This window comes from Protopterus annectens, chromosome 3.part0 (genome assembly GCF_019279795.1).
Source record: "Protopterus annectens isolate FY-2018-M chromosome 3.part0, PAN1.0, whole genome shotgun sequence".
NCBI lineage: Eukaryota > Metazoa > Chordata > Ceratodontiformes > Protopteridae > Protopterus > Protopterus annectens.
In genome coordinates, this window is record NC_056731.1 from 1,923,928,813 (window position 1) to 1,923,955,569 (window position 26,757).

Genomic DNA, 26,757 nt, shown 5'->3' on the forward strand with positions numbered 1-26,757 from the left:
CCCTTTTTGGGGGGCCCAGGGCCCGGGGGAACTTTGGACCTCAACAACCTTGCCCTCAAAATTTCAAAGTACCTCAGATTCAAGCTGGCCAACCCTCCTTCTTGACCCCTTTTTTTCTCGCCCATTTCAAAAATCCGGGCAAAATTTTTCAGAAAGGGAATAAAAATTCCTTGACTGTGGACTGCCTTATTCAAGCAGAGAACAAGGACATTCTACTAAGCATCTGGCGTTTGTAAAGATTACTAATTTGCCTAGGGTACACAGTAGCGAAAGAAATCAAAACTGGTATCCTCTCAAGAGATAATATTCCTGGGTGCAAGCTTAAATACAACTGCCCAGATGGCTTATCTCACGCCAGACAAACAAAGGCAACTGACTTCTTACTTCGAAATGATGGCAACAAAGACCTAGTTATCTGCAAGAAAAATTCCACAGGCTTTGGGCTTCATGGCATCCTGTATTCTGCTAATTCCATATGCAAGACTGCATATGAGGAAACTACAGTGGTATATAAAAAGTGCTTGGACTCAACCATTGTCACAGCCTGGAAACATTAATTACCTTCATTTCCTGCCTGCAACAGGAGTTTCGATGGTGGGCACAGGACTGTCACCACAACAAGGGACAGCCATTCACTTTACCCACAGCAAGGCAGACACTAACAACAGATGCATCAGATTATGCCTGGGGGGCCCACATGGCAGGAAAATGTATTCAGGGCACATGGCCTGCAAGCCAAATGCATCTTCATATCAATCAAAAAGAGATGCTAGCTGTACAGAATGCCCTGACAGCCTTCAAGGATCTACTTCATCCAGGACAACTGCTGATAAAGACGGACAATACTACAGTCATGTGGTACATAAACAAGCAAGGAGGCACACATTCCTACCCCCTCTGCAGACAAGCCATGACTTTGTGGAACACAGCATTGACTTATCAAGTACACCTGCAAGCACAATTCCTGCCAGGAAAGAAAATATCTGGCGAACTAAGCAGAAACCTCATGGATCCTCATGAGTGGAAACTAGATCCACAAATCTTCAGCATGATAAGGAAATGGGGATGTCCAGACATAGATCTATTTGCCTCCCCTCACAACTGCCAACTACAGAGATTCTGCACAAGGACTTATCACAAACAAGCATGGAAAGTTGACGCCCTATCATTCAGCTGGAAAGCCCTTACAGTATATGCCTCTCCTCCCCAAGGTACTCCTAAAGGTCAGATGAGAGAAGCCAAAAATTATACTGATTGCCCCAGACTGGCCACGCCAGCACTGGTACCCAATCCTAAAGAGCTTGTCTCAAGGCCTAGCCTGGATATTACCTCAAATTCCTCATTTGCAGACCCAACAATACAATCAGATCCTACATAGCCAACTCAGAACCCTAAATATTGCTGCATGGCGGATAATGTAACCATTCAGAACACACCTCTCTCTAACGCAGTTATGAATGTTATTTTGGAGGCCAGGAGGCCCAGCACCATAAAATCTTATGCAGAAAAATGGAAGAGATTCTGTGCTTGGAACCAGGCACAAGGAATGGACACGATTGTACCAAATGTTACTCAGATTTTACAATACCTAACTGAGATGCTGGACAAAGGCCTATCCTTCTCATCAATTAAGATCCATGCCTCTACCATTTCAGCTCAGTAAAATACGGACCCACCTATTTTTTCACATCCACTGCTAAGGCAGTACCTCAGAGGGGTCAAAAACATAAGACCTCCAAGGAAAGCTCCAATACCTGCATGGGACCTCAATTTTGTCTTGGAAAGGCTCACACTGCCTCCTTTTGAGCCAGCCAATACAGCTGAGATAAAACACTTATGGAAAACAGCTCTGCTACTAGCAATAACTTCAGCTGTGGAATCTTTTATTTTCTTCCATCCGGACAGGTTTTCTCTAAGGACAAACCCAACATTTATGCCTAAGGTAGTGTCCAGGGTGGCTCTTAACCAAACCATTCATTTTTGGAAGGACTGTGTATCTGCTGACTTGGACAGCCAGTGTTTCGGAGTGAATCTGACCTTTTAATTTTTTTTCTTCTGAGGAAGAGCTGTGGCAGGGAAGGGTGTGTGTGCTTCAGACTGCTGTGAGCAGTCTTAGCCTGTGCGTTGCAATAGGGATTTCCACAGATGGATAAGCTTTTTACATCTGGGTCTGACAGGAGCCGGGGCTCTTCCTGGAGCTCACTGGATATCCTCATCTCACGTTTACGTGGGGTGGTGTCCCACCATCATCACACAAGTTTTCTTGCTGCATTCAAGCTGCTCCCTGGGGTTAACTACTCTAAGGAGGTCAGACTTTAACCTGTAGGACAATTGTGAACCCAAGCATGCTCTACCTGGGCTTGAATTCTCTAATTTCCCAGGCTGTTAGAGGCCTCCTCTTTCCGGCAAAACCTGCACCTGTCTATTCCGTTTCCAATTTTGTTTTCTGCTGTTGGAAATATTTAAGTTTAATCTAAAAGGCCGAACTAGTTTGTTAACTTTTCCAGTATAAAGTCTTTTCTTTTTCTTTGATTTGGCTTTTAACCAAATTAAATTAGCTTTCATTTTACTGTTATGTATACTTTGTTCTAGGCTTTTCTCCATTTCTTCCTTTGTGCACTGCTCCCTTCAGGGGTTTAGCACCTGTGGGTGTTCGTAGTGTTGTGTGTGTGTGTGGGGGTGGGAGGCAGTGGCTGCTTGCATGTTGCTGCTTGTGTTGGCTTTAAGCTGTGTTATATTGGCATTTTATCTATTTTAGCTGCTGTTGATAGTTCCTTTTAGGTTCCATTTAGCCGCCTGGATTAGATTGGTCCACTTTTGATTTGATGATCTTGGTTTCTGTAGTTTCCCTTTAAATTATTGGTTCAACTTGTTTGTACATTGGACCATTTATTTTATTTTTATTTATTTTACTTATTTATTTGCATTAGGTCTTCCGTGGGTTTGGACATAGGTTTCAGCCAGATTTTGCGCCCCGGTTTGCATGCCTTGGGTGGTTGAGAATGTCACCATTGAGGTTTCGGGCCACCTCCTTCATCACCTGCTTTCTGGCTTGCGGCGCTGGTTTTCCTATGTTGCTCCTGCCTTGTCTGGGATGCTTTCATCAGTCCACTGTTGCAGTACACCTTTTTAACCTCCTTGCTGCAAAGACTCATGACCACAGAGGCTTAGATACTTCCTGCACTACCTGCTCCCTCCAGGCCATGAGTAAGACTCATTGTTTGTCTTAGGGTTAAAGTTGCTGCAATTAGAGTGTGACTTTTTAAGGATGGTCCATCCTGGCGGAAGAGCGGCCCACCGAGAAGAACCCTCCCAGCCACACACATAGCTTGCAGTTGCAGGCTGCTGTTTACACCCTTATAGATGCTCTCCACTTGGAAGCCTTCACGCCACCCAGGGGTGTCCACAAAATTGTTTTTGAATAAGGCTATCAACCTGTATTTTTTCAGTTCATCAAAAAAGGGAAAAAGATTCTGCCTCCACCTTTAGCAGGCATAGGCAGTTGCTTCTTGGACAGAGCTAAAACGTAAGAAGAATTTTAACAGCTATTCATTTCTTTGCCAGGCTGATAGGGGAAGTCTGTTTTCCAAACAAACCATATCAAAACTACCACCGTTATTTTTGCTTCATAATTGCCTTTAATGGCAAGACAATACAACAAGGTTGAAATACATTCCATTGAAACAACCTTGTCAACACTACATTTCTGAAGGCGAAAACAGGCGGCACCGGGCGCTTCTATGACCATACGCCATCACCCATTCTGCAGGCACTGAAACATGGACTTTCTCTCCCCTGGTGCAAAACTAGCGGGTTTTATGTTACATATCCTCCACAGGGCCTTCATACCCGTCGCTCAGTGCCACAGCCACTCCAGCGCTTTCTGTACACGCCTGGGAGATCTTCCCAGTGCCCAGTGTTTCCTGAAACAGTAGGAAATTGCAGTTGTTATTATGGATACTTAACCACAGTTGTAGATGCTTTTAGTACATTTTGCTGCACAGCTGGGTGCCTTTCCTCCCTGCCTCTCCTTTGTTGAACCTTCTTGGCAGGCGTTTGCCAGGCCAGGGGTGGGGTTGCACCATCGAACTCACTTTTACTCACCTACCCTCTCAGTTTTGTTTGATTTTACTGTGGGAAGAATCCGACTGAACCTTGGAGTCCCTGGCCTGGCCAAGGCCCGGGAAAAGCTCCCTGACATTACCTGATGTCTCGGCAGTAATAGTCTTTCAAGTTTGGGTCCCACAGTACAGTACATTCGCACGGCAGGGGTGGTATGCTGAATTATGACCTGGATTTGAATATGGCACCAAAGGGTTTAAAATATTAGTTTCCGGCAATGGTTATTGCATTTCTTGATTGTCATTAAGGCCATGGGGTAAGATGTTCGCCGTGTTTTGCTGTTTACCCAGTCATTACATTTAGGAGTAATCTGCTGCTTGGGTGCCCTCAGTCGGCTCCTAATTCCAAAGTCTTTAGGTCCTCGTGGAGTTTGCTATAAACTCTTCCATGGCGATGGTCGTCAGGAGAATTTTAAAACATGCAGCTGGCGCGGTACAACTTCAAATGATACTCTTGCGGCGCGGTGCCCAGAAGCAGAAGCATTTTTGGCAAGTGTGATCGGCCGACTATGAAATATTCGAGGTTTTTGAGTTCAAGGAACTTCAGTCTTCGCCTAAACCGAGGCCACCGTGGAAACTTTTTCTTGCTCCATGCAGATGTCAGAAAAGTTAATAATTGTATTACTTTGTGGGAAACAAATACCTGTAAAGTTTCTGTTTATCTGTATTCCTTTACTTTAGACCCTGATCCTAGCGTGCACCTGGCTGTGGTTTGTGTGCTAGATTGTAGCATAATGAAATGTCTGCTTATATTTTGCCTCAGATATTTTGGAAACAGTTTTAATTACCCAGAAATATAGTGAAGATAGCAATCCAGAGCTACACGGTACAAAAATGCAGAGAGAAAGGACAGAGAGGCGGTCGAGATCCAAAACCGAAGGCGAGAAGCTTCTTCTAAGCCAGTTGCGGTTCACTGTGGTACTCAATGAGGCACTTTGCAGCCCTGATACCGCTACCTTCAAGTCGCAGGCCTCTGCGACACCCATGTGAGTCCACGGCATGCCAAAAAGATACTCAAGCTATTTGGACCGGCGGATGCATCTCTCTCGGATGGGTCTGGAGCAGCTGGTGACACCGGCTTCTGAGGGGTGTATTCAGACCTCAACATTTGTATATCAAACCGATGGCCGGCTACAAAACCAAAGATAAGCTGGCTTCAAACTAAAAGCGATGCAGGCAAGTGTACACGGGCCTCTATGCCTAAAAACAGATAGTCAAAATGGCTGAAGACCTTATTACCATGATCAGGGCTACCATCCCCCCCTTCAGATAGAGTCTAGAGCAAGACCACTGATTATGAATCTTCAGATAGTTTCCATTTCCCTCTTCACAATCAAAAATTAACTATACCTCCCTATAGGGATTCTGATGCAGAGGAGTCTACTTACCATCTCTGCATCTCCTCCGAGGATTCATGTGGAGAAACCTTGCATACTTTGAGGGCATTTTCACTGGGAGAGTCAAGATTTCTCAATCAAAAGAGGCTCAGGAATTTCTTTCTTCTCCTCAGCACAGGCCTTTAGCTATTTTCCACCTGTTTTAGACATTGTGGATGATGTGTTTTCCAGTCCAAGCTTGACCCTGACTCCTTACACCTCCAAACAGTAAGCCTGACCCGATATTACCCAGGGTCCCTGACTCCTGCATACACATTTTGTTTAGAAACCCTGCTGCTTTGATCCTGAAACTGGCTGCACAGGGTCCAAGGGAGTTAAAGGCCTCCACAGCAAAAATCCTACCCCTCTGACGAGAGAGATTCAAGGGCACTGGATGGGGAAAAGTTGCTCAGCATCACAACCGCCTTAGCAATCACGACTTAAACTGTCAGACTCACTTATGCTTTGAGCCCTCAACAACATGTTTTACAGGATTGGTGAAACAGAAAATGATGTTGATTTCTGAATGTGAAAGCCAATTGCAGAAATGACAGGAATTATTGCATGCAGCTGAACAGAGTTGGAAAGCATACTTTTTTACAGCTAACGTGTTTTTGGATTCTTTAGGAGACCTCTGCAGGGCTGCAGTTACTGGATCTGTGATTAGGAGGCATGCCTGGCTAAAAGCAAACAAAATTTGCCGGATCATGTTAAAAGCTAAATTGCTTTAGATGCACCTTTACAGCATGATACTCTTTTGTTTGGTATTAAAGGCAGAAGAGGTTTTAAAAGAAAATGGAAGACAAAGCTAAGTCTAGCTGCAAACTGTTAAAGCCTTCTTACAAGTGCAGCCACTCTCAAGATTCAGTAGACACTGGCCTACAAAAAAATTGGTCCTTTCCTGTGTCATACAGAGCTCAAGGGCAAATCCAGGACGTCCTAAGGGTTTCCAGATACCAGGCTAGCAAGATTCATACAGGTCAAAAGCAATGAGGTAACTTCTACCTACAAATCTGGAGGAGATAAAGAGCAAACCTACAGGAAGAAACAGTCAGCCAATGACTTCCCTCTGCCTACAACCAAAGCACTTTTATCTTTTGGCAGCACCCTTAGCAAGGCTTACAATTTTTGCCACTTTTTGTCAGGCTGGCAGTTAACTCAGGACAAGTAGGTATTAAACATAGTATCACAGGGATACAGATTCCACTTCCACATTCTGCCAATGGCAAATGGTTGGCCAGATCTGCCAAAAAATCAATGGGCAGAGGCACAGAAACAGGTTACATCCCTCATGGATACAGGGGGCCATTCAGCCAGTACCAGAACAGGAAAAAAGGGGACAAGGTTTTTACTAAACTGTTCTTGGTACCTCCAGAAAGGACACACAAAGGCCTGGTGTGGTCAATACTGGATTCCATCGATTTTTGAACACATACCTGGGACATTCCAAAATTCAAAAGATACTGACCTTCACGGCAGCTTCTTGCCCTTGCTGGGCCAGAATGCTTGGCTGCTGACATTAGGACCCTAAAGAGGCATACCGCCGTACGTCCCAGTAATACAATGCGTGGCAGGAAGATACACTCCTAGATTCATAGGCTTTACAGCTTAATGCATTACCAATTCTGCACTGCTCTTCGAAACTATCTACTGTGCTCCAGGGTTCTTTACAAAGTGCCTACTGGCAATCAGTATAATTGTGACATTTTGCAGACAAAGAAGTATACAAATGTGCAAAGCTTCTCTGGACTCATTCCAAGGCAGAGAACAAGGACATTCTTCTTCGACTTTACCTGGCGCTTTGTGAAAAAGGAGTTATAACATGCCCTAGGGTACACAATAAACCAAAAGAAAAGCACACACAACTGGTAAATTCCCTCTCAAAAGATAACTTATCTCTTAAGGGTGCAAGCTTGAATACAACTGCTCAGGATGTATTTTACCTCACGTGGACAAGCAAAGGGGCAACTGACTACTTACTCTTACTCAAGGCACTGATGGCATGGCAAAACCCACGATTATTGCAAGACAAATTCTGCAGGCTTTGGGCTTCATGGCATCACCGTATCCTACTGATTCCATATGTCCGACTGCATAAGGGGAGGGAAAACTTCAATGGTACTCTAAAAAGTTCTATGTGGGAGTCAACATTCTCTACAGTCTGGAAACAACAATGAAGTTCCTCCTCATTCCCTGCCTACAACAGAAGTTTCTATGGTGGGCAAAGGCATGTCACCAAAACATAGGACAGGCCTTCACTCTACCCCCTGCCAGCCAAACCTTAAAAACAGATGCATCAGATTATGCCTGGGGGGCCCACATGGCAGGAAGATGCATTCAGGGCATATGGACCCCAAAACAAATGCATCTACATATCAACCAGAAAGAGATCCAAGCTGTTCAAAGTGCCATAACAGCTTTCAAGGACTTACTTCATCCAGGACAACTACTGATAAAGACGGACAACACCACGGTCATGTGGTATATAAAATGAAGCAAGGGGCACACACTTACCCCCTTTGCAGATTAGCCATGGCATTGTGGTGACACAGCTTTGACCTACCCAAATACATCATCAGCTTCGAGATTTCCTGCCAGCCAGGCAAAAATACTCTGTGAGACTCGATTTAAGCAGAAACCTTATGGATCCCTCACTGATTGGAAACTGAAATCCACAAGTCTTCAGCATGATAATATAAGAAATGGGGAGCCCAGACGCTAGATCTATAATGCCTTTTCCCTCAAAAATTATCAAATTGAAAAGATTCTGCACAAGGACTTATCACAGATTTTAGCATGGAAAATGGAGCGCCTCTATCCTTCCAGTTGGAAACTCCAATTGAGTTTATCGCCTTTTCTCTCCTCTGCCTATTCTTTTTACCCAAGGTCCTCCTAGCGGTCCAGACAAGAGAAACCAAAGATGATACTAATTGCTCGGACTGGCCCGTAATACTGGTAAATCCCGATCCTCACTGAACTTGTCTCAACACCCAGCTTGGACCTTACCTCAAAGACTCTCAACTACTGTCCCAGCAAAACAATTTCGATCCCCCAGAACCAACTCCTGCACAATCAACTCAGACATCTGAACCCAAGGCAGCATTGGCTGATCATACCTTAGATTATACAACACCTCCTTCAGTAAAGCTGTGTTTCTGATGTCATTCTTTGGAAGCCAAGAAGCCCTAGTACTAGAAAAATCTTACATGCTGATAAATGGAAGAGAATTTACGCATGGCGGAATCAAGCACAAGGAACTGATATAAGCAGAAACCAAGCGTATTCCTCCGATATTACAACACTTAACTGGAGATGCTTGACAAAAGGCCTATCTTTTCTCATCAATTAAAATCCATGCCTCTGCCATTTCGGGTCACATTACAATATTGGTGAGCCACCAATCTTTTCTCATCCTTTACTAAAACAGTATCTTAGAGGAGCCAGAAATTTAAGGCCTCCTAGAAGATCACCATTGCCTGCATGGGACCTCAATTATGTGTTGGAAAAGCTCACCCTGCCCCCATTTGAACCAGCTGCTACCGCTGATATAAAGTTCTTATGGAAAACAGCTCTGCTACTAGCAATTACTTCAGCAAGAAGAGTTTCAGAGCTACAGGCCCTCATGGCTGTAGAGCCTTTTATCATATTTTACCCAGACAGGGTGTCTCTGAGGACAAATCCTACATTTATGCCTAAGGTGGTTTCCAGTGTGGCTCTTAACCAAACAGTTCATCTGCCAACCTTTTATCCAAATCTGCAGAACAAGGGGGAAAGAATTCTGCATTCCTTGGACGTACACAGCTAAGATTCTACTTGAGCAGGACTAAAGCTCTAAGAAAAACTGAGCATTTACTAGTGACATATGCTGCAGGATCAGAAGGAAAGGCTATTTCAAAGCAGACAATTTCAAAGTGGGTAAGCCACTGCATCCGTTGCTGCTACTTACACCATGGTAAACCAGTGCCCAAGGGCATTGGTCTCATTCCACTAGAGCTGCAGCTACTTCAGCAACCTTTTTCAGAGGAGTACCAACCAAAGACATTCTAGAGGCTGCTACTTGGAGTTCTGTTCACACCTTTACAAAGCATTATTTGCCTCGTCTCTAAGTCCAGGGCAGGCTTTGCCCCGCACCTCTTAACATTGTTTAGTAGTGCTTCCTGTGTGTGTGTGTGTGGGGGGGGGGGGGGGGGCAGTGTTTCTGTGTGTTTGTTGCTTGTGTTGGCTTTTTTTTTTTAAGCTGTGTTATGTTGGCATTTTATCTGTTTTTGAGCTGCTGTTGATGGTTCCTTTTTGGGTTCCATTTATCCTTTTTATTTGGTTTGGGCCTTTGATTTGATGATCTTGGTTTCTGTAGTCTCCCTTTAAATTATGGTAGTTCAACATTCGTACATTGGACCATTTTATTTTATTTTTATTTATTTATTTGCATTAGGTCTTCCGTGGGTTTGGATATGCCAGGGATTTCAGTAGAGGATTTTGCACCCCGGTTTGTCACCTTCGGTGATTGAGGAATGTGCCATTGAAATTCAGGTCCCTCCATCACCTGCTTTCCTGGCTTGCGGCCTTGGTTTCCTGTCCGTGTATGTCTGGGATGCTTTTCATCAGTCACTGTTGCAGTACTACCTTTTGAGATCTGTGCCTGCAAAAGACTCATGGCAGGCTTGAATGCCTGCACTTTCACCTACTCCCTCCAGGCCCAGCAGGCAGGTCATTATTTTGTCTTAGGGTTAGGAGTTGCTCCTAGGAGTCAGAGCACGACTTACCCAAGGATGGTCCATCCTGTGTGGAAGAGCATTACCAGAAGAACCCCTCCCCCAACACACACATAGCTTGCAGTTGCAGGCTGCTGTTTACCCCTTATAGATGCATACTCCCTTGACCTTCATACACAGAGGTGTCACAAAATTGTCTTTGAATAAGGCTATCAACCTGTATTTTTTTCAGTTCATCAAAAAAAGGGAAAAAAGATTCTACTGTCCTTTGTGAGCATAGGCAGTTATTTCTTTCACAGAACTAAAACAATAAGAAGAATTTGAACAGCTATTCATTTCATTTGCAGAGCTGAAGTAGGGGAAGTCTGTTTCCAAACAAACCATATCAAAATAACTACCACACTTTATTTGCTTCTGTTACACCTTTAATGGCAAGACAATACAGCTTAGGTTGAAGCCCATTCCGTGAGGGCAACAGCAGCCAGCACTGCATTTCTGAGAGGGGCCAGCACTCAAGCTGACGTGGAAGCAGCTACGTGACCATACATCCACCCATTCTCTGAGCACTGAAACATGGGCTTTTCCTCTAGACCAAAAGCAGGGTTTTATGTTGCTATCCTACAGGGCCTTCTGCATACCACGTCAACTCAGTGCCAGCCACTCTGTGCTGTATGCACTTTGGGAATCTTCCCAAGTGTCATTTCTGAAACAGTGAAGTGTACAGTTGTGTATGAATGTAACCACAGTTGTAGATGCTTTAGTACATTTGCTACTGTGGTACTGCTTCCCTCCTACCTCTCCTTTGTTTCTTCTTGTGGGCATTTATGAGCTGGGGTGGTTACCCTCGTAACTCTTTTACTCACCTACCCTCTCTAGTTTTTTACATTTGGTTACTGGGGAAAGTCCGACTAGACATGAGTCCTATTTCAGCAGAGGCCCAGGGAGAAAAGCTCCACAAATGACATTTACACACAGTAATACCAACAGTAATAGTCTTCAATTTGAATTCACACAGTACAGTACATTACTGACAAGTAGCATTATTGATCATATCACCTGGATTTAGATAATAGCACCAAAGGTTTAAAATTAGTTTCAACAGAAAGTAGTTGTTACATTTTAGCAGTTGTCATTAAGTACAGCAAGGGTAAGATGTTCTTCGTGTTTCACTGTTGCAGTCATTACATTTGGGTAATCTGCTGGCAGGTTGCCCTCAGTCGGCCTGAATTCCAAAGTCTTGGGTCCTGCGTCGGTTGCTATCTCCTCTTCCATGAGGTCAGGTCGTCAGGAGTATAAAACATGCAGCCGATGCCATTTTCTTCAGTCTTTCTTGCCGCGCGGTACCCAAAGCAGAAGCATTTCATAACTGCCAGTTGGCCGACTACTGAAATATTCGAGTTTGAGTTTCAGAACCGAAGTCTTCATTAAAGCTAAGTACCCCATTGGGGAAACTTTTTTCTTGCTCCATACCAATGTCAGAAAAAGTTAATAATTGTATTACTTGTGGGAAGCAAATACCTCATAAGGATTTCCGTTTATACTGTATTCTTTGCCTAGACCCTGATCACAGCGTGCCTGGCTGTTGGTTTTGTGCTAGATTTAACCAATGCACTATTAAGCGTCTCTATATTTTTGCTCAAAGTATTTTGTAAACAGATTTAATTACCCAGAAATGTCATCGATTAGCAATCCAACTATCGGAGTACACAAAAAATGCAAAGAAAAGGACAGAGAAAAGCAGTCGAGATCCAAAACCAACGACGAAGCTTCTTCTAAGCCAGTTGCCGGCTCACCGGTACTCAGTGAGGCGCTTTCTCAGCCCCTGATACCCGCTACCTTCAAGTCGCAGGCCTCTACCGACACCCATGTGGAGTCCGGCATGCCACAAGATACTCAAGGTATTGGACCGATGGATGTATCTCCCTCGGATGGGTCCGGAGCCGCTGAGCAGGCACTGGCTTCTGAGGGTGTATTCAGACCTCAACATTTGTATATCAAACCGACGACAGCTGCAAAACCAAAGACAAAAGCAACTTCTAAAACTAAAAAACTGACACATGAGCCAAGTGCACAGGCCTCTATGCCTAAAAAACAGATGATCAAAATGGCCGAAGACCTTATTACCATGATCAGGGCTATCCATCCCTCTTCAGATAAGAGGCCTAGGCAAGACACTGATTATGAATCTTCAGATCAGGTTTCCATTTCCTCTTCTGATCAAGAATTATCTATACCTCCCTATAAGGATTCTGATGCAGAGGAGTCTATATCATCTGCATCTCCTCCTGAGGATTATTCATGTGGAGAAACCTGGCATACTTTGAGGGAGCATTTTCACTGGAAGAGTTAAGATTTCTCAATCAAAAAAGAGGCTCAGGAATTTCTTTCTTCTCCCTCAGCACAGGCCATTAGCCATTTCCCCTGTTTTAGACATTGTGGATGATGTGTTTTCAGAGTCAAGCTTGACCCACGACTCCTTACCTCCAGCTCCCAGTAAGCCTGACAGATATAGCTCCCAGTAAGCCTGACAGATATTACAGGGTCCCGGACTCGCATAAATGTTTATTTAGAAACCCTGCTGCTGATCCTGAAACCATTTCACAGGGTCCAAAGGGAGTTAAGGCATCAACAGCAAAAAATCCTACCCCCTCTGACAGAGATTCAAGGGCACTGGACAGATGGGGAAAAAAGGTTTATACATCTGCAACCTTGGCAATCTGGGCCTTAAACTGTCAATTTCATATGCTTTAGTATCAACAGCATGTTATGGGATTGCTGAAACAGAAAATGATGTTGATTTCTGAATGTGCAGAAAATATAGAATGCAGGAATTATTGCATGCAGCTGAACAGGTTGGAAAGCATACTTTGCAATGTGGTTTTGATTCCTTAGAGGCCTCCTGCAGGGCCGCAGTTACTGGATCTGTGATTAGGAGGCATGCCTGGCTAAAAGAACAAATTTGCCTGATCATGTTAAAGCTAAATTGCTAGATGCACCTTTACAGCATGATACTCTTGTTTGGTATTAAGGCAGAAGAGGTTTTAAAGAAAATGGAAGACAAAGCTAAGTCTATGCAAACTGTTAAAGCCTTCTTACAAGTGCAGCCACCAAGATTCAGTAGACACTGGCCTACAAAAAAATTGGTCCTTTCCTGTGTCAGACAGAGCTCAAAGGGGCAAATCCAGACGCCCTAAGGGTTCCAGATACCAGGCCCAAGATTCATACAGGTCAAAGCAATGGGGCGCTTCTGCCTACACATTTGGAGGAGATAAAGAGCAAACCTACAGAAAACAGTCCCAATGACTTCCCTCTGCCTACACCAAGCACTTATCCTTTGGCAGCACCCTTAGGGGGAGAATTAGCACTTTTTGCTCAAAATTGGCAGTTAATAACCCAGGACAAGTAGGTATTAAACATAGTACCACAGGGATACAGATTCCATTTCCACACTCTGCCAATGGCAAATGGTTGGCCAGATCTGCCAAAAAATCAATGGGCAGAGGTACAGAAACAGGTTACATCCCTCATGGATAAGGGGGCCATTCAGCCAGTACCAGAACAGGTAAAAGGACAAGGTTTTTACTCGACTGTTCTTGGTACTCAGGACAAGGCCTGGTGGCCAATACTGGATTTATCGATTTTGAACACATACCTGGACATTCCAAAATTCAAAATGCTGACTTTGCGGCAGCTTCTGCCCATGCTGGGGAAGAATGCTTGGCTGCTGACATTAGACCCAAGAGTCATACCTGCATGTCCCAATAATACAATTGTGCAGAAGATACGTCAGATTCAAGGCTGGCTTAATGCATTACCAATTCTCTGCACTGCCCTTTGGCTTATCTACTGCGCCCAGGGTCTTTACAAAGTGCCTGGCACCAGTAATTGCATTTTGCAGACAAAGAAGTATACAAATATACCCTTCCTTAGACTCATTCAAACAGAGAACATGGACATTCTTCTTCGACACCTGGCATTTGTGAAAAGGCTTCTAACATGCCTAGGGTTCACAAACGAAAAGAAATCACAACTGGTACCCTCTCAAAAGATAACATTCCTGGGTGCAAGCTTGAATACAACTGCTCAGATGGCTTACCTCACGCCAGACAAGCAAAGGCAACTGACTGCTTACTTCAAACTGATGGCAACAAAAACCCAGTTATCTGCAAGACAAATTCTGCAGGCTTTGGGCTTCATGGTATCCTGCATCCTACTGATTACATATGCCAGACTGCATATGAGAAAATTTCAATGGTACCTAAAATGTTTATGGAGTCGACATTCTCAGTCTGGAAACAATGATTCCTCTCATTCCCTGCCTACAACAGAAGTTTTTATGGTGGGCAAAGGCATGTCACCAAAACACAGGATGGGCCTTCACTCTACCCCTTGCCAGCCAAACCTTAACAACAGATGCATCAGATTATGCCTGGGGGGGCCCACATGGCAGGAAGTTGCATTCAGGGCATATGGACCCCAAAACAAATGCATCTACATATCAACCAGAAAGATGCTAGCTGTTCAAAGTGCCATAACAGCCTTCAAAGACTTACTTCTTCCAGGACAACTACTGATAAAAGACGGACAACACCACGGTCATGTGGTATATAAACAAGGAAGGGGGCACACACTCTTACCCCCTTTGCAGATTAGCCATGGCACTGTGGGACACAGCTTTGACCTACCAAATACATCTTCAGCTCAATTCCTGCCAGGGAAGCAAAATGCTCTGACAGACTATTTAAGCAGAAACCTTATGGATCCTCACGAGTGGAAACTAAATCCACAAGTCTTCAGCATGATAATAGGGAAATGGGGGAGCCCAGACATAGATCTATTTGCCTCTCCTCAAAATTATCAATTGAAAAGATTCTGCACAAGGACTTATCACAGACAAGCATGGAAAGTGGACGCCCTATCCTTCAGTTGGAAACGCCTATCGGTTTACGCCTTTCTTCCTCCGCCTATTCTTCCCAAGGTCCTCCTAGCAGTCAGACAAGAGAAACCAAAGATGATACCAATTGCTCAGGACTGGCCCCGCCAATACTGGTACCCAATCCTAAGGAACTTGTCTCAGTACCCAGCTTGGACCTTACCTCAAAGACCTCAACTGCTGTCCCAGCAAAACAATCAGATCCAGACACTGAACCTGGCAGCATGGCTGATCATGTAGTTATACAAACACCTCTCAGTAAAGCTATGATTGATGTCATTTTGGAAGCCAGAAGGCCTAGTACTAGAAAATCTTATGCTGATAAATGGAAGAGATTCTGTGCTTGGAATCAAGCACAAGGAACTGATACAGCAGAACCAAATATTCCTCAGATATTACAACACTTAACTGAGATGCTTGACAAAGGCCTATCTTTCTCATCAATTAAAATCCATGCCTCTGCCATTTCGGCTCATTACAATACAGAGCCACCAATCTTTTCTCATCCTTTACTAAAACAGTATCTTAGAGGAGCCAGAAATTTAAGGCCTCCTAGAAGATCACCATTGCCTGCATGGGACCTCAATTATGTGTTGGAAAAGCTCACCCTGCCCCCATTTGAACCAGCTGCTACCGCTGATATAAAGTTCTTATGGAAAACAGCTCTGCTACTAGCAATTACTTCAGCAAGAAGAGTTTCAGAGCTACAGGCCCTCATGGCTGTAGAGCCTTTTATCATATTTTACCCAGACAGGGTGTCTCTGAGGACAAATCCTACATTTATGCCTAAGGTGGTTTCCAGTGTGGCTCTTAACCAAGCAGTTCATCTGCCAACCTTTTATCCAAATCTGCAGAACAAGGGGGAAAGAATTCTGCATTCCTTGGACGTACACAGCTAAGATTCTACTTGAGCAGGACTAAAGCTCTAAGAAAAACTGAGCATTTACTAGTGACATATGCTGCAGGATCAGAAAGAAAGTCTATTTCAAAGCAGACCATTTCAAAGTGGGTAAGCCACTGCATCTGTTTCTGCTACTTACACCATGATAAACCAGTGCCCAAGGGCATTGGGTCTCATTCCACTAGAGCTGCAGCTACTTCAGCAACCTTTTTCAGAGGAGTACCAACCAAAGACATTCTAGAGGCTGCTACTTGGAGTTCTGTTCACACCTTTACAAAGCATTATTATTTGCCTCTGTACTCTTAAGTCCAGGGCAGGCTTTGCTGCCGCAGCTCTGCAGGGCCTTATAGCTGCACCTAATGCTGTTTAGCTTCAGCCTCCCAACCATAGCTTTGGGATTCTACCCAAATGTAATGACTGCAACAGTGAGACACGAAGAACATAGTACAGTTGTGTACACTTACCATAAATGTAGATGTTAGAGTGTATTCACTGTTGCAGGCCAGGTTACCCACCTGCCATCACCCCGTCATTCTGGAATTTATCTTTCCTTCTCTATCTTCTACAACCTATGTGGTGTATTTGCTTGTAGATGAAGGTAAAGTTTATTTTGATGCATGTATATATACATATATATTTTTTGCTACCTTTTTGGGGCACCTGACATCTGGGGCAAGAAAAACTAAGAAAATGGCGTTGACTGCATGTTTTATACCCGACTTTGTTATTCAGCCCGACTGAGGGCAACCTGCCAGCAGATTACCCAAATTTAGTGACTGCAACAGTGATTACACCCGAACATCTACATTTATGGTACGTGTACACAACTGTACTGTACCAGTAGGTGTAATTATAAGAGATGTGATGAGAGGAGAAGTATGGGATGAAGGAGTGATCATTAAGTACAGAATTATGTAGATAAGGGAGGGGTCCTAGTATTAACCTGGACTGTCTCAGTTGCAGAACCGTGAATTCAACAAATGATATTTTAAGGACTTTTTAAATTCATGTATGGAAGCTATAGCTGTGATGAGAGGGGGACCTTTATTCCATTGTTTGGCTGTTGTGTTAGAGTAGAGGGATGAACCAGTGGCATTATTATCTTTAGTTACTTTGAGGATAAGTTTGTTTTTGGAGCAGAGGTTTCTGGTACAGGAGTATGGAATTATCAGGTCTCATAGTGAAGGTGTTTTTCTCGGGGTGATATAGAATTTTATGTAACAGGGTAAGTTGATTATACAGAAGTAGGTGAGGAAGTTCAAGCCAGTTGAGCTGTTTGAGAGCTAGACAATGGTGTGATCTGTACTTTGGCGATTTTGTTATAGCAGGCTTCTAATTTGGTTGTCAGATTTTCTAAGGTTGGTGATGATTGGAGAGGCATATAGTAGTGTAGAGTTCAGATGTGTGCATGCAGCAGTGGCCCTAGCAGTGTTGAAGAACTTTTTTTTTTCTGTATAGAGTACCTAGTTTTTTATGGACTTACTTTATGGTGAGCGAGATAAGGATGTCAAATTTCATGTTAGTCAATCACAACCCCAAGAAGCTTTGTGCGGGTAACAGGAGATCGGATAGTTTTATTGTTGGATGTGATATTAAGTGAGAGCTCAGGATTGTTATGTTGTGTAGGTTGGAAGATAAGTTTTGTTTTGTTTGGGTTGTGTATTAACTGGTGGGTCAGTAAGCCAAGATTTGACAGAGAGAAAGGAAGCTTGAGTTTGCTGGTGGAGGTTCTGAAGGGAAGAGGAGGCACAGACTAATGTAGAGGCATCTGTGTACTGGATGAGTGAGGAGTGGAGAGTAGAGGTGTAAAGGTTATTGGTGAATGTAGTAAACAGTAGAAGTCCAAGAATGGAGCCGTGTGGAACCCCTATTGTTACTGGGAGCAGAGGTGATAGCTCCTGGTACCGTTTAACTGCCTGCTGTGTCCCTGTTAGGTAATTATGAAACCATGTGATAGTGGATTGGCTAAGATTTAGTTCTGACAGCTTTTATAAGCTTGCTATGATTAACCATGTCAAAGGCCTTGGAAAGGTCTTGGAAGATGGCTGAAACATATTTGCCATCATTTCTATGCCCATTAACTATGAATGAATGACATGAAAGCAGTGGTTGTACTATGGTAAGACCTGAATCCATGTTGAGTGTTAGTGAGCAGTTTTTGTGTGTTGAAGTATTCCACAATTGTTTGTGAATAATACCTTTCCAGTATTTGTGAGAGGGGAGACAGTATAGCTATGGGGTGGTAATTTATTAGTTTTTTGAGTTGCCCCCTTTATGGAGGTGAATAATATGGGAGACCTTCCAGAGGTCAGGGCAAGTTTTTTTGGAAATGGAGAAGTTGATAAGGATGGTTACTGGATATGCTATTACGTCAGTGGGAATTTTTAAAAATTCAGCTGGGATTTCATCTGTAGCCAGTGTGGTTGTTTTTCGCTTTTTAAGTAATTTTTTTAATCGGGTTTACAGAGACAGGTTGAAAGATAAAGCTGTCTGCATTAGTAAGGTGTTTGTTTTTATTGGGGCCAGGGTAACTTTGAGAATTTGCAAGTTCAAGTATGGATTCAGTAAAGAATTTGTTAAATTGGCTGGCAGTATTAGCTGAAGTGTCTGCAGTAGTAGGGGAAGGAGTCTTAGATTTTCCTGGCTGAAGAACATTATTAATAGCTGTCCAAAACTTTCTAGGATTATGTTGTTTCATTTGTATGCTATGATAGTAGTTTATTTTGTCTGTTATGATCATTTTTTTGGTTTTGTTTCTGAGTTCTAGGTATGTTTGTTTTGAGTTTATTAATTTTGCTTTGTGCCATTTGGACCAAGCTTTGTCTCTTGCATGAAGCAGAGATGTGGTTCCTTTGCTCAACCAGGGTGTATAGTTAGACTTAATTCTAATGGTTCTAAGTGGAGTGGGAGTTTAGTATGTTTAAGAATGTGGAGCTGAAGTACCTAACAGCTTTATTAAGGTTGAGTTGCTTGGTGGGATTCCAGTTACAGGCTTTTAGTGCTGAGATGAGGTCAGATGAGTTGAAATTACATATTTATTGGAAGGTGGCAGATTTTTCTAGCATTGGACAGTGCCTAAATATATAGGTAGGCAAGTGGTCACTCAGGCTGTCAGGTAGGCAGCCAGATTGACTTGTGATGGATTAGTTGACATTATCTAGTCTAAGATAGATGGATGGTCTGTTGATTTGTCAGTTCTAGTAGGAGATTGGATTAGCTGACTGAATCCGTGGAGGTTGATATGAGTAGTGGGTATAGTTGAGTTACATGGTGTGCAGTCAGTGTTGAAGTCTCCTAGAATAATGATTTCTTGAGGGAGTGTCTCTACACCGGTGGAGTGGAGTAAGTTCTCAAGGGTGGATATTATTACCAGGTGGAAAGTGGCATCCAATTATATTGCTAGTTTTTCAAGCGTTAATTTTTAGGTTAGAAAGTAAAATTTCGGCAGTACCTAGGACTGGAGTTGGTATATCTAATGCTGTGACATTTAGTTGGTCTTTAAATAATAATGCAGCACCTCCTCCTTTTTGTTTATTCGGTCTTTGCTTAGTAAATTATAGCCAGGGGCATTCATTTCATTATTGGGGATGTCAGGTTTTAGCCATGTTTTAGTTAGAAGTACTACATCTGATGAGCAGAGGGAAAGATTAGCATGGAGGTCATGGACTTTGTTTGATAGGCTTCTAATATTAATGTTTAGTATTAGCAGATCAGTAGCATTGCTGAAGAGGTAAGGTAGATTGTTCATAGGTAGATACTAGGCTATCTGCCCTAGGGCATTTATAAGCCTCGCCAGAGTGTATTTGGCTTCTGCCTCCCTATTAGATTAGCCTACTGTGCCTCTGTAAAGTAGGTCACAGAAGGTACCCTTTTAAGATTAGTTTACTGTGCCTTTGTCTAGCAGGGACACTGGGGAGATCCCAGGGGAGAATTTGCGATTTCCCATCCACGCGTCCAAATTTCGCTTGAAGAGGGTCAGCGAGGGGCTATGTCTAACATGAATTGGGATTCTATTCCAGAGTGAGGGGAGCCTCTGGGAAATGAATCTGTCCCTCCAGCATGTCCTATTTATTTTTGTGCTGAGGTTTAGGTCCCTGGAGCGTGTAGCTCTAAGGGACTTGGATTTTTTGAGGTGGAGCATGTCCATTAATTCTGGGTTTGACATGGCTTTGTACGTTAGGCATAGATCGCCTCTGAGTAGGTGGTAAGCAACTGAGTAGAGATGGAGTTTCTTTAGTCGAGCTGCATAGGACATCTGTTTGTAGCCCATGATCCTCTTGGTGAGGTACTTTTGGGGTCTCTCCAGTTGCTGCAGGTATCGGGTAAGGTACATCCCAAAAGGGGCATTGTATTCAATTATAGGCCTGATGAGTAGAGGGGCACAATGACCTCTCTTGATCTAGATGCGAACCCTTTCATGATAAGGTGGGCTATATAGAAGGTCTTTCTAACCACTTTGGCAATGTGATTATCAAAGGAAAGATTACTATCTACGTTTGGTCCCCAAATCTCTAATTACTTCTTCTGTACTTAATGGATTACCACCTATGTGGTACTTTGTAGGCACCTTGTTTTTCCCAAAGGGGATGACTATGCACTTTTTAGCATTTAGCTTGAGGCCGTGGTTCTGGCACCAAGCATCCATCTCTGTGAGACCCTTTTGGAGGATGCTTGTGTCAGCTGGAGATTCGATTATGGCCCCCAGTTTGCAGTCATCTGCGAACTTTGTCAGCCATAATCCCCCTGTGTTAGCCTGAACCTCAGAGAAGTATATACCGAACAAGTGAGGTCCCAGAACTGAGCCCTGTGGGATGTCACTTGTAACTGGTTTGGATTCGGACATGGCACCTGCGATTCTGACAATGTGGGTTCTATCTCTGAGCCAGTTTGCAACCCATCTTGTGATATATAGGGGTTGATATTTAAGCTGGTAAGCTTATTTATGATACCTGAGTGGGGTATTGTGTCGAAGGCTTTTGCGAGGTCCAGGTAGGCTGTCTGGACTACCTTGCCCTCATCTGTGGCTTTGGTAACTGTTTCAAAGAAATCAACTAGGTTTAAGAGGCAAGATCTGCCGTTAACAAAGCCAAATTGGGTAGGGTCCAGTGTCTGGAGGCTCCCAATGTCTTTGTTTATGAGTTCCATGATGATACGCTCCATAGCTTTACAGACCAGACTAGTCAGGTTTATGGTGCGATAGTTTCTGGGGTCCATTGTGGCACCACCTTTGTGGAGTGGGACCACTGTAGCTGTACACCATTCTTTGGGTACATATCCTGTAGTAAGGCTAAGTTTGAACTGTGACTTAATGTGAGGGTTCAGTTCTTCTTGGAGCTCGTGTAAGACACAGACTGGGAGACCGTCCGGTCCCATAGATGCTGTGTTTTTTGCTTTGGAGAGGTCAGCTTTCACCTGTGCATCTGTGATGTCAGGGAGGTTACATTCAGTTGGGATAGGCATTTGCTCCTTTGGGGGAAGGGGGTTTGCGCTGAATCTCTCTGCCAGGATGTTGGCTATGTCTGTAGGTTCGGTATATTTTGTACCGTTATGCAATAATTCAGAGCATATCTGGGAGTTTCCGCCCATGTTCCTGACATAACTAAAGAAGGCCTTGTGATTATCTTTAGTGTCTAGGGCAATTTTTCTTTCGAAATTGGCCTTTGATGATTTTATGAGGGATCGAAGTTTCTTGCTAATACTGATAAGAGATGCCTTCCCTTTTTGGGATTTTGCTCTTTCGTGTAGTAGCTTCCTCCTTCTGTTGTATAGCTTATTTATGGCCGGGGTCCACCAGACCAGCCTCCTGTTTTTGGAGGAGTGAGTTTTGGTTTTATTTGGAATAGCACGATCCATGCATTTCCTGCGGGTGCTCATAGAATGCATTTGTAAAGGATTCTGCAGATTGGGCTGTATTATCCTCTGGCCCAGGGGCTTTGAAGGATTCCACCTCAGTCTTGAGAAGTGCAAAGTTGGCTTTTGAGAAATTCTTTACAGTGATTTCCTTGGCTGGGGGTGTGGACAGGATATGGATGTCCAGAGAAATTTGTTTATGGTCTGATCTTACCAATGAGGGGTTTACCTCTGGTGTGGAACATAGAGTCCCCATGTCGGTGATGACCAGGTCCAATATGTTGTTCCCTCTTGTGGGAGTGGTGACCAGTTGTTCCATTGCGTTAGAGTTTATAAATTCAAGGAACCATTGGGCGAGGGTGTTTGGGCTTGAGTAGTTTTCCCTGTCAATGTTTGGGTACTTGAAGTCACCCAATAACATAGTGTTTGGAGAGACCTTCATATTCTCCAGTGTTCTCAGGAATGCCAAGTGGGGTTCCTGTAATAGGGAGGGTGTTCTGTAGCAGGATACAAACTGAAAGGCAGTTTTGCCCGCTGTTAGTTGCGCATGGATGGTTTCCGATGCTTCGTGCAGTGCCACTAATCTGGAGGTGTAGGTATCTTTGATGAATATAGATACTCCACCTCCTTTTGTGCTTCGGTCCGGGTTTTGGGGCCGAAACGCATGGTATGAGTTATAACCTCTTAGTGCTGGGGTGCTCTCAGGAGCCTTGAACCAGGTTTCTGTTACTGCACAGACATCTATTTTCTCCATACTGAGGAGAGCCTCGAGTGCGTGCATCTTGAGGTTTAGACTTCTGGCATTGAGTAGCATTACCTTTAGTTTTTTTATCCTTGGGTTGTCTATGGAGGTGGGTTTGTCCTTTGAGTCTTGCCTAAAAAAGGCACTATGGGGGTGGCAAGAGCCTTGGCCAGTATACGAAAGCCTAAGGGTGACAGATGCAAGCCGTCCCTAGCGAAGCAACGTGGCTTGTCGAGCATGTCATCCTAGGCTGACAGACACTGGATCCCCTTTGAATGACACCAATACTTTAGCCAATTGTTGAAACTGATGATTTTGTCTTTATACTGTGGCATCATTCTTGGTGAGGGCAAGATGCTACTCAAGGTCAGGGTCATACCAGCCTGGGCTACATGGTCAGAGAGCTCCTCTGTCTCTTTCATGTAGTCCAGGGAGGTACGTCTCAGGTCATTCACACCAGCATGGATAATGACGGAGTCATACTTGTACTTGCTTTGGAGTGACCTGAGTGCTTGCGTTATGTGGTGGATCCTGGCACCCGACAGGCAGCTTACAGTGACCTTCTCCTTGTTCAGTCTGGTGAGCGGGACGTCAGTGTGCCGGACAATAGAGTCCCCTATAAAAAGTGTATTTGATGTGTTGTTTGGCCTTAATGGCTGTGGTTGTGAGGCACACTGATTTTGTGAGATATGTGATTCATGGGTATTGTTGAGGGGTGGCTGTTGCTTGGATATCTGCTTAGGAGGTCTTTGCTGTTTAGGCAGATTTTTATTTAGAGCCTCCGAGTATGTTTTTGTGTGTTTGTGTTTGGTATGGAGATGCAATAGGTCTGTGTGAGACTGTATTTGTGGTGTGGGTGGTTACCTTTTCCTCCTGACTGACTATGCCAGTCTTGGGTTGAGAGAGCTCTGCCTCCAGTTTGGCTGTGTAACTGCATCTCTCACATGTATTAGAGTTTGTTGGAAGGAGGAGAGGGTTGTCTGTGCACATAAGGCAATTGTAACATTGCCTCAAAGTTCCCAGATTCACCAACTGGACTGGAGAGTAGCCTTGAAACTGACCCTTGGACATACCAGATTAGTATAGGGTACCAGATTATTGCGGAGTGTATTTGTCTTGAGAAGGTTGATAGGATTAAGAGGGCCAGGGTTTGGATGTATGTCTCTGATGAGTGACACCCTGAATCCAGTGTATGCAGTTAGTTTTATGATTTTAGTGAAGTACTTAACCGCATAGTGAGGATGGTTTATTTGAACACTGGCATGGTGAGGGTTTTAGTACAATGTGGTCATAGGTTGCTATGTGAAAGAGAGCTTGGGTATATGCAGTATTTGAGTGAAGTAAATTTTGTAGTATGCGTAGTAGTTGTGATATGGTGAGGTGCTGATATTGGTATAGTATGGTGATAGGAGAAAAAAGTAAGAGCTGAGAGTTTGAAAATGTGAGAGAAGAGCATGTTGTAGCTTTGTTGCTTAGGCTAGATAAGTTAGTGAAATTACAGTTGTAGGAGTTGAGGTGACTATAGCAAATTACCAAGAGTAAGTGTTTGAGTACACTAATTTGTGGTGAATAATATGTAGCTATTTTTTAAGCAGTTCATTTAAAGTTGATAGTTTATGTGGTGATTTGAGAAGGGTATAGAGTTGAGAGGAGGCTTGGGCAAGGGAATTTGTAATGCTTAATTGAGAGAATACAGTGATTGGACAATGTAGAGTGGTGGGTGTGGTTTAAAGGGTATAAATTTTAGGAGAGGGGGATGGGTGGGAATGGAGGTGGGGGACGGAGTGAGGCCGAGTATAGCAAGAAGAGCCAAGTTAGCACAATATACAGAGGATAAAAAAAAAAAACAATCAGTCAAGTAGCTTTACGCCTATATCCATGGTACTTGTGCATTTGGTAATTAGAACAGCACTTACAGTAATTCAACTGTAAATGTTGTGTATGCTGAGTTTTTAGTTTGCAGGAAGGTGAGTGTGTTGAAAGCTAACGTGGAGGGATAGGAGGGGAGTTTGATGGTATAGTGATATGTCTGCAGCCATTCCTAATGCAAATGGCTTATAATACAGGGATGTACATACACACTTAAAGAATTATTTAGCTTGTTTTGCCTCACAGTATTGGTGTGCTTCTGCCTTTGAGGGGAGCGTTCTGCACCTTGGGTAGGTTACCGCTGGGAGTACAGCCTTGAAAGTAGGAGTTCTGCAGCTGGCACACCACCACCATCAAGACTGGGCTGGTAAGAGACGAACAGCAAGGGAGGAAGAATTCCCTAACCAGGTATCCACCTTTCTTGTAGTGGACCTATATTTTGTTGAGGCAGTTTGCAGGCATGGTTGGTTTACCCATCGGGATCCTTATCTCCAGGTCAGTCAGTGCTGATTTGGCTGCAGACCTCTCCTTTGGTGGAAGTGAGGGGGTGATTAACAGGGAATGAATGCAAGAAAAAAAAAGATAGCATGAGTAAACAACGATTTTGTATCACTGGCATTCTGATATCCAGAGGCATGGTGTCCATCTGGCTTATTGCAGCACTGAACATACTCCATCTTCTACATTTATGTTAAGGTCCTACAGGACCATATTGTATCTGTCCAGCTTTGGGAAGAAGTACAGATTTCAGTGCCTCTGAGAGGGTGGAGGAGTGAGTGAGTGAATGAACAGTCGTTTTTCAAGGTATTCTTGAAAGATTTAAGTGGGGCTAGACCACAGAATGTCAGAAACCCGTATGTGACTGCTTTGGAGTCTGTGCTGTAACGGTCCATAAAGTGAAGCATGTGAGTGTAATCATTATAACAAAGACCAGTATTGGACTGGAAAAGCTACTTAGTAGTGCCTCATCCAACTTATCGGCTGCCCTTCTGTCCATTTATGCTATCTGGCAATGTCCACTTTGAGTGTTAGAGAATTTGGTATGCATAAGTGAGACCTGAGATATCGAGCTACTAATGTTACCAGGCAGATGTTTTCATTTCATCATTCTCAGAGGGTGGATTTTAGAGTGACATTGCTTTCATAATCTTCCATTCTTTCTTTGTGAACTGTTGCACCATGTTTTACATTCTGAAACTGTTCATTTCCTTGATATTTAAAACTGTGTGCTTCTCTGTTAACAGCATGTCATGGACAACCTTGAAAAGTACAACCCACTACATTTATGCAACATCATCATGGCTTTTGCTCGTTTGAATTACCATCCTGCCAAAGTAGATTCTTTTTTTGGTGTGGTAAGCCTTGTTCCTGTCTTAGATTCATTTTATCTTAAAAGGAAGTAATATTGGTAGTATGCTTGTGTTTAACTGTTTTAGTTTAAATTAACTACTTTTGAATGTTGGTAAAAGGCAAAGGAAGGGGAGGTAATTTGTGTGAGGAAGTCTCTTGTAGTTTAACTGTATCAATTTATCTACCTGGATCACCATTTCCCCTTTTTGTACAGCAGAAGAATGTCCTTTAAGGGCAGTTGTAATGGTTGCATTTGTTGTAGAGTTGTTACCTTGCCATTTTAAGTTACCTGGTTTTATGAAAGATAGTTTGTGAGTGACAGCATCTTGCTGAATATATAAGTTCTAGTTTGTCTTGATGATAGCTTTTAAGGCTGCTTGGTAACATTCAATTTCTAGCAGTAGTAACCTGTGGAAGTGTTAGCAGATGGCTCCTGAAATGTCACTTTCACATGGTTTAGAAGTCTATGCTGCTGGATGCAAAAATCAAAACAAAAAATGTGGTGTTTTCTGTCTTTTAGCCAATCCAAGTCATGCGGCAGTTTTAAGAACAAAGATCTGATCTGAATTTATCTGTACTTAACTCAATATTCAGTGTGTGGCCTGCCCCTTGCCTAACCTGCCAGATCCCTTCTGTAATGCCTCTGTCTCATTCTGAACTCATTTGCCTGAGCTTCTGTCTTGCACTGTGTAGCTCATACTTCATTGCCTAATCCTGTTCTGTTTTCCAGTTCCTTCCCTGAGTTTCAGCCTTGTGTTCATTTTAATAAATATGCTACAGTGGCATGTACCAAGCTAAGATTACAGAATTTCTTGTGTGTCACAAACAATACTGACACAGGGTGTAAAGCTCCAGGTTTGTTTTTTCTTGCCAGGTGGAATTCTTCTGTTGCTTGAACTGCTG

At 43.4% G+C, this 26,757-nt stretch overlaps 1 protein-coding gene across 1 annotated transcript in view; it reads left to right on the plus strand.

Moving 5' to 3' along the window:
* TBRG4 (transforming growth factor beta regulator 4) overlaps window positions 1-26,757 on the plus strand; it is a 1,565,288-nt gene that overhangs the window by 699,223 nt on the left and 839,308 nt on the right. Inside the window, exon 7 of the mRNA XM_044066066.1 lies at window positions 25,749-25,859. Coding sequence (XP_043922001.1) covers window positions 25,749-25,859 — 111 coding nt within the window. The remainder of the gene's footprint in view (window positions 1-25,748; window positions 25,860-26,757) is intronic.